The sequence below is a fragment of the Diadema antillarum genome, unplaced genomic scaffold (genome assembly GCF_040938485.1).
Source record: "Diadema antillarum isolate AM-2024a unplaced genomic scaffold, OU_Dant_1.0 seq00001186_RagTag, whole genome shotgun sequence".
Taxonomy (NCBI): domain Eukaryota; kingdom Metazoa; phylum Echinodermata; class Echinoidea; order Diadematoida; family Diadematidae; genus Diadema; species Diadema antillarum.
Genome location: NW_027271985.1, coordinates 186,170 through 198,920, shown reverse-complemented (window position 1 = coordinate 198,920; position 12,751 = coordinate 186,170). Strand labels below are relative to the sequence as shown.

The 12,751-nt window shown below is 38.0% G+C and overlaps 1 protein-coding gene across 1 annotated transcript in view; it reads right to left on the bottom strand.

Annotated features, from left to right (window-relative positions):
- LOC139744522 (nucleolar protein 6-like) overlaps positions 1-4,685 on the bottom strand; it is a 35,968-nt gene extending 31,283 nt beyond the window's left edge. The window contains exon 1 of the mRNA XM_071654955.1: positions 4,637-4,685. Coding sequence (XP_071511056.1) covers positions 4,637-4,685 — 49 coding nt within the window. The remainder of the gene's footprint in view (positions 1-4,636) is intronic.
- Between the last annotated feature and the right edge of the window lie 8,066 nt (positions 4,686-12,751).

The following is a 12,751-nucleotide window of genomic DNA, read 5'->3' as shown; positions in this document are numbered from 1 at the left end:
CGCTAAATGTAATACCGACCCTAAATGTAATACATCTTAACGCTAAATGTAATAACAACCCTAAATGTAATACATTTTAACGCTAAATGTAATAACAATCCTTAATGTAATTCGTGTCAACCCTATCAAATATCATATATTCAACGCTTAATGTAATAAAGGCCGTGTCACACCAGCCTTGCGTGCGACTTGCAAAGAACAATTTTGACTACCCGGAGGTCCCCGTAGATGATCCGCGCATGACAGTACCTAGCATGTACCTATGGTATCTCAAAAGTGTAGTCGCCCGGAGGTGCGCACGCATAATTTTTGTACCCGCAACCGTGTTTAAGTATACATCTCTAAGGCACTATCACACCTTTCCGGGCAAGCTACTAGGGCTTGTTACGTGTAGGGATTTTCTAGCATACCGGACATTCCTGAGGGCGGAAAAGGAATTTGTGCGAGTCAGCGCATGTGTCTGACTTGCTGGACGCGTTATACTTGCGAGTATACTGTGTGACCTTTGTACCAGTCGCGTGGGGGCTGACATCTCAGTGAAGGAATTCCTCTAATCTCACAGAATTTCATTATGTTGGCTGCATACGGGACTGCGAAGTACCTGCGTGGGAATTGCCTGGGAAGTACTGCCGCTAAGGGTCTCCTACTGGCGTTCTGCGTGGACCTCTACGGGCATTCCCGCGACTCACCCGGAAAAAGTTTTGGTCATGCTCAAAACTTGGCTGCGGTTAAATCGGACTTGCGTGAGCACCTCCAGGCAACTACGCGCTAGATACTGTCAGGTGCGGACCAACTGCGGAGAGCTCCGGGGAGTAAATTTGTTTCCCCGCAAGTCAAGCCGCAGAAGTTCCCCCGTACGGTATGACTAGGCATGAATGAACATTGCAAACATTCTTGTTCGCCCGCTGAAATTCTTCTACGTGCTGGAAACTACCTCCTCGCCACAAGCCCGCGTAGCTTGCCCGGATAGGTGTGACACGGCCTTTACGACCTTAAATGTATACACCTGATTATAGAGAGGGTTACGTAAGCAACGCAGAATATCGGGCAAAATGTCAGGGGGTATACGAAGGAGATATGACGCAACTTTCTCTCGCACTCTTGAAAGAACGATAATAGTTGGTTAGACTTGTTTTTGTTGTTTACCCAGGTAAAAATCACACATTCTTATTAAATCTATCGTTTGCTGCAAAGTTAATTAGGTCCATGTGACATAGTTCTTAAATCTATTAGCTTTATCATGCTATCACATAAACATTTTGTATTCCAATCTTTATTCAGTGTTCATTATTGCTTAGAGTTTTGTTGAAAAAGAAAAAAAATGGGCAAAAGTTAAGTCAGTTTGCCTTACTCATACATTCATATATCATAGGAAAGTCAATATATAAATGGTGACTCAAAGATGATAAAAAAAGACATCTATTTCTTTTTGCTTTACCGGCATTTTTAAATTTATTTCGTGTACCCTCCCCAAGACCAATTATTGTCCCAGTTTCGTGTAAGTATAGTCGTGATTACCAGGAGTCGTGAACAATGTCATGAGGCTAATATTTCGGACAGTGATTTGCTGCCATGTCAATGTGTGACAGATATTTCGTCATTGAAAACATTACAATGATGGTTCGTAAAAAAAATTGCGAAATCTTTCTAAATCTTTCTAATTTCTAATTTTCTCAATCTACTCGCTTTATCATCCCGTTTCATCAGTAGGTATATGTTTTTTTTTCTTGCAATATTATTCATATTCAGAATTTCCTTGCAAAGAATTTTTTCCCATTTTTTTTCTTTTTCATCAAAACTTCAAACAAACATGAACACTGAATGAAGATTTTAATACAAAATGTTTATGTGATTGTATTTTGATAAAGGTATAGATTAAAAAGAAAAACTATGTCGAATGTACCTAATTAACTTTGCAGCAAACAAAGGAATTAATAAGACTGTGTGATCTTTACCTGAGAAAACAACAAAAACAAATCTAAGCAGCTATTGCTGCTCTTTCAAGAGTGCTATAAAAAGTTGCGTCATATCCCCTTCATATACCCCCTGACCTTTTGCCCGATATTCTGCGTTGGTTACACTCTCTATAATGAGGTTTTTACATTTAGGGTGGTAATTACATTTATAAGCGTCAAGATGTATCACATTAAGAGTTGACATGAATTATATTTAGGATTGTTATTACATTTAGCGTTAAAATGTATTACATTTAGGGTTGTTATTACATTTAGCGTTAAGATGTATTACATTTAGGGTCGATATTACATTTAGCGTTAATATGTATTACATTTAGGGTCGATATTACATTTAGGGTTGAAATGTATTACATTTAGGGTTGTTATTACATTTACATGTAGGGTTAAGGTGTATTACATTTAGGGTCGATATTACATTTAGGGTTAAGATGTATTACATTTAGGGTCGATATTACATTTAGGGTTAAAAAGTATTACATTTAGGGTCGATATTACATTTAGGGTTGAAGTGTATTACTTTTAGGGTTGTTATTACACTTAGGGTTGAGGTGTATTACATTTACTGTCGATATTACATTTAGGGTGAAAAAGTATTACATTTAGGGTCGATATTACATTTAGGGTTGACATGTATTACATTTAGGGTCGATATTACATTTAGGGTTGACATGTATTACATTTAGGGTTGTCTCCGGTTATTACATTTAGGGGTAAAATGTATTACATTTAGGGTTGACTCCATTATTACATTAATTAGCGTTAAAATGTATTACATTTAGGGTTGTTATTACATTTAGGGTTAAGGTGTATTACATTTAGGGTCGATATTACATTTAGCGTTGATATTACATTTAGGGGTGATACACATGTGACCCTGCATCATAAAACCAACAAAATGTCGCCAGACATTGATTTTTAGTTAATAAGATCTTTAAAATGCCGGCGCGCGTGTAAGTCAATTCGCATGGACTCTCCCAAATTGTTTAAATGTTGAAAAGAAAACACACATTCCCGAAAATTTTGAACTGAGAAAAGAGGCTCGAAGTGCAGTGTCTATTCAAGCGCTCTTTTAATAACAAGTCGAGCTATATAGCTGTGCGATCAATGGGACAAAAAAATGAAGGGCCATTACAAGATTAAGCAGGAATTAAGCGTGCTTTATATCAACACTGCATTCTGTCCATGGTTAATGCCAACTTTTAAAGCAGTATATAGCCGCATCATCATTTCAAAAGTTATTAGAGTTGAAAGTGAAGAGTGTAGGGGACTCTAAGACACATGCACCTAACTACATTCTATTCTACAAAAACAAAAAAGTGTTCAAGAAAACATTCTATTAAAACACAATCTCCTGTTCGTTTTATGATCCCCACTTTACCACAATGTAGAAGATGACTTGTTCTTTCAGAAAAAGAAAAAAAAACCTCAGGATTTGCTAGTTCATTGACCCATTTCACCTGTTTTCAGTCCTCACAAAAAATAAATGTTTGCAAGCTAATTTTTGTTGGTTTTGTGATACTATATCACGCGGTCACATACAAGAACTTTAAGAAATGTAAATTTGATTTGTAAAACCCAGTAAAGATTTAACATAGACTGTTTTTTTTGTTGGGTGATAGAACCTGCAAGATGTTAATATGCTGGTAACTACCACAGTGTTTATTGAACAAAATGATACTGCTTTTTATGTCTTATTGATGATCTTATTTTTATTGTTACTTATATTTTTTGTTCCTTATGTTCATAATTATTGTGTAATTTGTATTGTTTGTAATCATGAAAATCAATAAAACATAAATAAAAAAAAGAACTTTGATACGCAGGATCCGACATTGGTCCATTGGTAATCGCCGTTTTAGAAACTGAGGAGTCACAAATGGAAATATTATACATAGGCTTTAGGCCCTATATACATAAGGATGTATGAACATGATGTCATCAGGGGAAAAAAAAGACTAAGACCCTTGAACATATGACACAATAAATGTCAGTATAGGCCTATCTCCTATAGGTGTTTTTCAAAGGAAAACTTTAGATTGAAATAATAAATTATCATAGCTTTTATGATATCAACCTTTGAACATAATTTATGACCCTAAAACATAATGAAGATGGCGTTGTGATTGTCTCCAAGGGCGTAGCGAGGGGGGGTGTTTTGGGTGTTCAAACACCCCCCTTTGCCAAAATGGGGGTGTTTGAGGTGTTCAAACACCTCCCTTGGGCAAAAGGGAGGTGTTTGAGCTGTTCAACACCCCTCTTCAACAATGTTTAGATGTTAAAAAATGAAACAAAAGCTGTCTTTACCGCCTTTATTTCCGTTTTGAATTCCGCCTTTCCTTTCTTTTGTGTTCATTTTCTTTCTCTCTCTCTCTCTTCCCTGCTTTGCTTTCTGGCCGAATCGCGAAGATACATTGCGCATAATGTTCACCGTTTACCGGTATTATACCGTACGCGGTACCGTAAATTGTGTATGATGCATTCATGTGTGTGCAATGCATGCTATACCGATTCTGTGACGCGCTTTGTGTATTATCGAAGCATCGACGTTTCTACTTCTTCTCTTCTTTCTTTTCCTCACCTTTTTGTCTTTTTTACTCCTTTTTTTCTTCATGTTTTTTCGTTTCCTTGTTTTTTTTTTTGCGTTTTGGGGGCGACCACACCCATCGTCTCCCTGGCTACACGGGTGTAGTCTGGGTCAGGTTCTCCCATTTGTTTATACACAAAATGCGTCGGTTAACACTAATATAAAAACAAAAGCCTTTAGCTGCCACTTCCATTTCCGGAAAGTGAATAATTTTTATTCCTCCAAAGTTAAACTACTAGTACTCTGTCTCATGATTTGACCACAAATTTTGAAGATAAAGATATGCAATAATTTGAATGAGTTTTGATAATATAATTATTAGACCCATTCATATCCGGGTTTTTTCTTTCCTTTTTTTTTTTTTTTTTGGCGGAGGCGCACAAAACTAAAAGTTCCTAATTTTTCCACGATCGACACTCGTAATAGCCCTGTCATGACGTGCCAGTATCAGCAGACCTAAGTTAGTTCTGTTCTGTAGTGTCTGATGTGGGAATATTTTATTCGCAAACGCAGTGCATCTGTGCAAGGACGAAAATGGGAAGTTGTTGCAATGAAAGATTTTTTTGTAATGATTCAACTAGGTATCGACTAAGATTTTACACTTAATGTCTAAAATCATTTAATATCAAATTATTTGCATTTAATGCCCCTTTATGAACACCTCCAATATTACTGGGGGATGCATGTATGCTCTTGAGGAACGCACATTGCACCGTGCATTGCCCCCCCCCCCCCCCACACACACACCATGGGCGTAAATCCCGGGGGAGGGGGGATGGGGGGGATATATCCCCCCCCCCCCTGAAATTTGAGGGAAAAAATGGAGGAAGCAGAAATGTGATTGCATCAATTTTGGCATATTGCATGACGTTCGTACGCCCGCCTCCAGATAGGTAATAGAGCTGAATAGTCTTGTAGGATAATGTATACATAATTTTCTCAAGCGCTCGCTCGCTTCGCTCGCTCGCAAAGACAGTAATATCGACATAAGGTATAGACCCAGACGTTGACAACGTCAAATAGTATAGGCCTATACATTGTAAACATGTAAATCCAAAATTTCACCAAAAGTGTGTACCAGATCGCTTAATTTCAGGTCTGAAAATGAAAAATCTTCCTCGTCTGAGAGGGGGGTATCCCTCTCCCACACCCTCCCCCCATTCGGTCGCTCCGCTCCCTCGCACAGATATTCCAACTTCAAGTCCCTCCCCCACCCACCATCATTACAGAACGATGCCTCTGGGATGATTGCTTTATTGACTTAAATCAAGAAAACAGAAAAATACAATACATACAGGAAGATAATACCGGTACGTTACACACAAAGAAATGGAGATCCATATTACCATTTCATTGAATATATTTGGGCATTATTCAGGGCTATGCTACGTTTTTAAAAGGGGGGGGGGGGGGGTCAAAATCACCTGCAAGTCAAGAAGAAAGAAAATCAAAAGATAAGAGAAACAACAACAAAAATCCTTCCTTCTTTCAAGGTCTGATTTTCCGCCAAAAGTCGGCTGACAAGCAAAAGAAAAAAAAAACAAACAAACAAAAACAAAAAGTCTTCATGTTTTTGCTGCCACTTCCCTCATACTTTATATTTCATGCAAAACAGTGGTACATTCGATCCCTGTTAAGTGTGTGTGTGTGGGGGGGGGGGGGGGGGCCAAGCTTCCCCCCCCCCCGCATCCGCTCGTTAAAAACGAATAAAAAACTTGATTATACCAAAATGGTAATTCAAGGGTTACTAAACTGCTTTTTAAATCGACATGAAAAGAGGATCAAGAAATAAGATATTTTGCTATGATTTCTTTTTAACCATAATTAAAGAGGTATATAACGTGAAACATTGTGCAAAAAGTCCTGAGCCGACAAAATATTACGATTCCGCATGATTCCTGGTTGGCATTCTGAATATAAGCAGGATGTGCACAGTGTACTCAGAACATCCGAACGGCAAAAAGAGTCGCTGTAACGTTGCGCAATGTAATGTAGAATGTACACCTTTGTACCTTACGCTTCGTATATATCAAAGCTAGATCATTAATGATTTTGCAGTGTTGCTTTACATTCTAGTCTATAATCAAAATGCCTTGCATTGCCAATAATAAGACGACCTGGGCTATTTCCTAACTTTTTCATGTATATAAAAAACACACACACACAAACACAAACAAATAATATTAGAGGATGTTCTAAAGTGCAGATTTTGGATATCCTCCCCCCATTTGGTCACTTCGACGTCCCCTCGCTCGTCATACCTCCCCAAATCATGAACATAGACCGACACCATTGACTACAAGTGGCGGATCCGCCCCCTCTCAATTTCCAAAGCGTAAAAATATAGCTACAAAAGGCAGTTTTTGGACTGCAAAATGTCAAAATTTTCAAGCTCACTCGGTCCGCTCGCTCACATTTTTAGTTGTTATGCTATTCTCCTGATGTCACTGCCAGTTATTGACAGCAGTTGCGCCCGTTGCACCCCCCTTAATTTCCAAAGCCAAAAAAGTATAGCTACAAACGGCAGTTTTGGGACTGTAAAATATCAAAATTTTCAAGCTCACTCGCATTTAATCGCTATGCCATTCTGCTGATGTTGGTACCAGTAATTGCCAGCAGTTGCGCTCGGTGCGCCCCCCCCCCCCCCTCCCCTTAATTTCCAAAGTGAAAAAATACAGCTACACAAACGGCAGTTTTGGGACTGTAAAATGTCAAAATTTGCAGGCTCACTCGCTGCGCTCGCTCGCATATTATAATCTTTATGTTATTCTCCTAATGTTGCTGCAAGTAATTGCCAGCAGTTGCACCCGGTGCCCCCCCCCCCCCCCTTAATTTCCAAAGCGAAAAAATATAGCTACAACCGGCAGTTTGGGGACTGTAAAATGCAAAAATTTTCAAGTTCGCTCGCTTCGCTCGCTCGCATAATAATCGTTATGTCATTCTCCTGATGTCGCTGCCAGTAATTGCCAGCAGTTGTGTCCGGTGCGCCCCCTAATTTCCAGAGCGAAAAAATATAGCTACACAAACGGCAGTTTGGGGACTGTAAAATGTCAAAATTTTCATGCTCGCTCGCTCCGCTCGCTCGCATTAATCGTGATGCCATTCTCCCGATGTTGCTGCCAGTAATAATATGTCAGCAGTTGCGCCCGTTGCGCCCCCTTAATTTCCAAAGCGAAAAAATATAGCTACAACCAGCAGTTTGGGGACTGTAAAATGTTAAAATTTTCAAGCTCGCTCGCTTCGCTCGCTCGCATATATTTACTTTTATCGTTATGTCATTCTCCTGATGTCGTTGCCAGTAATTGCCAGCAGTACTGCGTCCGGTGCGCCCACTTAATTTCCAAAGCGAAAAAATATAGCTACAAACGGCAGTTTGGGGACTGTAAAATGTCAAAATTTTCAAGCTAGCTCGCTCCGCTCGCTCGCATTCATTTTAATTGTTATGCAATTCTCCTGATGTTACTGCCAGTAATTTGTCGTTTCACACCCGACGTCCGTCATTCCATAATCCATAACAAGGAAAAACATGACTGCGCAGTGGAATGTATCACATTCCGTTATGTATTGCAGTCCCCATTACAGTTTCCAGACTGACAGCACACGCACCTACGCGCACACACACATACACACGCACAAGCATGCATACACACCCTAAAAATTACTTTTCCACGAGGTGCCCCCCCCCCCCTGTCTTATAAAAGGGAATTGGTTTGTATCTTGTGTCTCTATCTAATGTCATATTATTCTTTTACTTATAAAGAATTTTAGTATATAATATAACTGCAAGGAATCGGGCGGAGGTTGACCTAAAATAGATTAATTTCATCTGTGGATAATGGCCTGTGACCAATAGCCTAGTCCTATCATACCCACTATATGAGAACGGAAGATGCCGATAAAATATACACCATCATGAGAATGGAGAAACAATACACTAGAACCTGGGGGGGGGGGGCGTTTCATGAAGGAACTTGTCGGATAAAATGTCCGACAAGTTAGTTATACCCGACAAGTTCAGAGAATTCAGCCAATCAGACTTAAGAATTTCTCAAAACTTGTCGGATATAATTGACTTGTCAGATATTTTATCGGACAAGTTCCTTCATGAAATGCCCCCCTGTTCTCAGTATACAAAATTCCAATTTTTCATCGCTCGTAAAATCTAGGAACAAGATGGTTTCCAGTAGCGTGATCTGCCATGCCTGAATATCATAATACTTGGGTAACTATATTCGAATGCGGCATGAAGATGTACTTAATAAAAATCAATTATTGTATTTTGATGACGAATCTACGTTTTAAAGAAAATAAAGTTTCTTCTCGGTCGCTCGCTCGCAGAATGGTTACGGACGGCAAGCGAAGTGCCCAAACAGTCATATTCGGCTGATAGCTTGCGGCTGATAGCTTAGGTGATGGAATTATCTTATAGGCTTATAGTGAATTTTGGTGACGAAATCACACTTCTATACCGTGAAAAAAGAGAAGTTAAGTTAATGAAATTTCAGATGAGATCACTACGAACACGATACAATAATAATAACGATAATGATTGATAATAATAATAATTGTACTAAAAATGATTATGATGACAATAATAATGATAATAATAATAATGATAATAATAATACTAAACAGAATGACAGAAATAGTTAAGATAGATATGAAATAATTAAATCTGACATTTCCTTTTCCTTGTTTCCTGTTGTCACTTTCATATATTTGCATGTTTTATTTTTATGTCTACATGTCTCTGTATCTTCTGAATATGTAATTTCCATTGAGTTACATGTAAAGAGAACAAATTCCCATATGGACAATAAACGATGAGTTGATTGAATTCACATTATTATCATAATTGTTATTGTCATTATTATTATCGTTATTATTATCATTTTCCATGTTTATCGGCAAAACTCCTTTGAGCTTCTTCCCGCTTCCCACCCCCTCTCTCCACCATACTTCCAAAGCGTTCCCGCTTCTCCTGTCAATCAATTATTTTCAGTTAAAATAAAGAATAGATCTAATCTTGAACACCCCCCTCTAAAAAAATCCTGGCTACGCCTATGGTCTCAATGTCAAGTTTAAGCGGTTATGTTCAGTATCTTAAGTCTCTGTGACCGCAAAACAAAACAACATAATACATCTCCGTCAGAACTGCACTTAAATGATGTAGCTATTGGTTACTCATGCAATACCAAACACATTCCAGAGTTTTCAATTTGTCTCCCTCTAACAAATGAAATTTGTATAAGATCGCATCTGAAAAAGGAACCACAGGACTCAACCCTGTCATCTTCTCTCTTTTTTTTTTCGGGCAGCGACACTACCACTATAGGCTATCCCTGGTTACTGGCAGCGACACGATGAACTTGGAAGAAATACCCAAGCTCCGAAATTCAGACATTGTTATGACATTGTACTGACACTAAATGAAATCAAAATCTCAACCTTCATTCAATGTCCGCCTTACACTACTTAACATAACAATGTCGGAATTTCAGAGCTTGGGTATCTTGTTGCTAGTTCATCGTGTCACTGCCGCCAACCAGGAATAGCCTGGTGGTATTTATTGTGTCGCTGCCCTTAAAGCAGTAGATGATACGTTCGAGTCCTTTTTTTTTTTCGAGTTCTTGCTTAATTTTTTCGGACAATTGTCATGTTTGTTAAATCGCCGATCAGCAGTTGCGATCTTAACAAATTTCACATGTTAGAGGGAGACAAATTGAAGAAAATTCATATCTCAACACTCACCCCTCTACTTAACATTCTTTGCATGATTTTTTATAGTTATGATGATTATTAGATTATTCCTTTTTTAATGTCAATGAGCATTATTTGTGTATGATGAGAGGTACATCTGTGTATTCCTGTCTGTATCCTTTGTAGAACATTTGGCCTATATCAGTAACTTGTCAAGGAAATGTGGTTTTTTTTCATAAAAAACGTACTTTTTAAAAATCACATCCTATTTTCTTTGCAGTATACAAATATATATGTATGTATATGTATGTATATACACACACACACACACATGCATATAAAATTATATATATATATCATATATATATATATATATGCTGTCGTGCTCGCCTATGCAGCGAGATGCTTCGGCGAAAGGTTACACACATACGCAAATGAATCAGATAGATACTGTCTGTCGTTAACGTTTATTGAATTTTTATTCTACGATGTAGCACTTCCTTTGTACAGAAAAATCAGTCTATAAAATCCTCACTCCGTCACATGTGTTACTCAAGAATCCTTTTCATTTAATAATGGTGGGTATAAATCCTGTCATGGAAGCCATCCGGCATTAATACTTGACACCTTGCTATACACATACCTTCCACGGCGAGAGCTCATTTATCTGTGACGCACACGACCTATAACTGCTACCATGTGGCACGTGTAGTCATGAATACAATAATACTTTGCACTAGTCATTTAAGAAGTGATCGCTCCATACCGCAAACCTAATTCAATCACTAGACACAGCAAGACGTTAAAATCAATCAAAGACACACGCACACACAAATAAAAAATTGACTGGTAGGTTGAGCGAGTACAATGGATTCGACAGGAGGAACTAGGTGTCATTGCTCGTCCAGAGGTATGCATCATCATTTCAACAATGATTCATTTGTTTTTGTTTTTCTTCTGTTAATCGCACTACCACACACTTCGCAAATATAGGTCTTGTTTATATCAGCTATATCTAACCTTATTCTCAGATTGGTTACCATTGCCCAATATCATCGAGAAAATGATTGTCATACAAAGCACGTGGGATTGATAAGTTTTGACTGTGAATTTATGTAATATTTTTTTCCTCAACCGCTACCATGAGACGATAATTGCCTTCTGTTCATAAATGTTACAGGGGGCTATATGTCATCCCTGATAAAGACATGTAGACAATCTTCATCGTTAAAACGTCTATGACAGGAAATGACATATAGGTACTCGTGATACTACAGTAAAACATGCTTTTCAAAAAACGCTGTATCGTACATAATTTGCAAGAAATATCAATACATGACACATTGACACACGTTATAAACAATTTTTTATACCATTCTGAACGGTGGAAATGGTTGCATATTGCAAAGCACAAGTGAAAGTACCTTGTGTTCTCATTTTACAAAATATCGAGAATGACTCGTTGTACGAAATATATCATTATTTACAAACATGACAATATTACTATGTAATGTACCGCTTGTGTGTGCAGTTTATTATAATCACCAATGCATACAAAACACACCTATACACATGAGTAGGGAAACGATCTGGTTTTTACAAAACTTTGGAATTTTACCAATATCGCTTAGGATAAAACTGGAATGTATTCGAGTTTATATGGATAAAATTATTGACAATAAATACCGTTTTCGAGGAAACCTTTTTGCAAGCAGAGGCATATTTAATGAGGAAAATGTGTTTGTATACACCGATGGATCGCATGTAAACATTAAAGTGTTATGTATATCAATTCACGTGACGAGGTGATATCCATGTGTTACTGAATAATGTGCACGAAAGCAAGTACATGTATACTATTCTAGTATTTCTGTCACCAATGTACACGTCTCGACCGGTTTCTTAAATCGGATAATGTAAAACGGGAATAATCTATTAAAAAATATGTATATCCACACTCTTTACGATTCTTTTTTTACGTATTCAAGTTTTATCTCTATGCTTTTTGCGTCATGATGGGCAATCATGTTTCTTTATTTTCTTGCCTGGCTTTGCTCGCAGGGGTATTTCATCTCACTAGAAGTACATTGATAGATTAAATCTATATTGCTCGCATAATAGCGGCAATGTTATTTCACAAATCCCGGACTTTAAGTAATATCTACGCCATGTGTATGCACCCTCCACCTGATTCTAAGATTGCTAAATATCGTAAATTGCTCTTAATCGTGGGCAGGAATTAAGCTGGTCATCAATGGTAATTCCATACATTTATAATGTCAAGGAACTGTACCCCTTGAATTTTATTTCGAGATAGAACCGTTCTCTTTCATCTGGGGGAAGGGGAAGCACAAACCATAAGATGCTCGCTACCTCAGAATCTTAAAAAACAAATCATATGGCACATTTACAATGTGAAGAAAACATAATGATTTGGATTCGATCGGACGGACGCGTGAAGCTGCCTGCATGGATATAGGTTGCTGGGAGG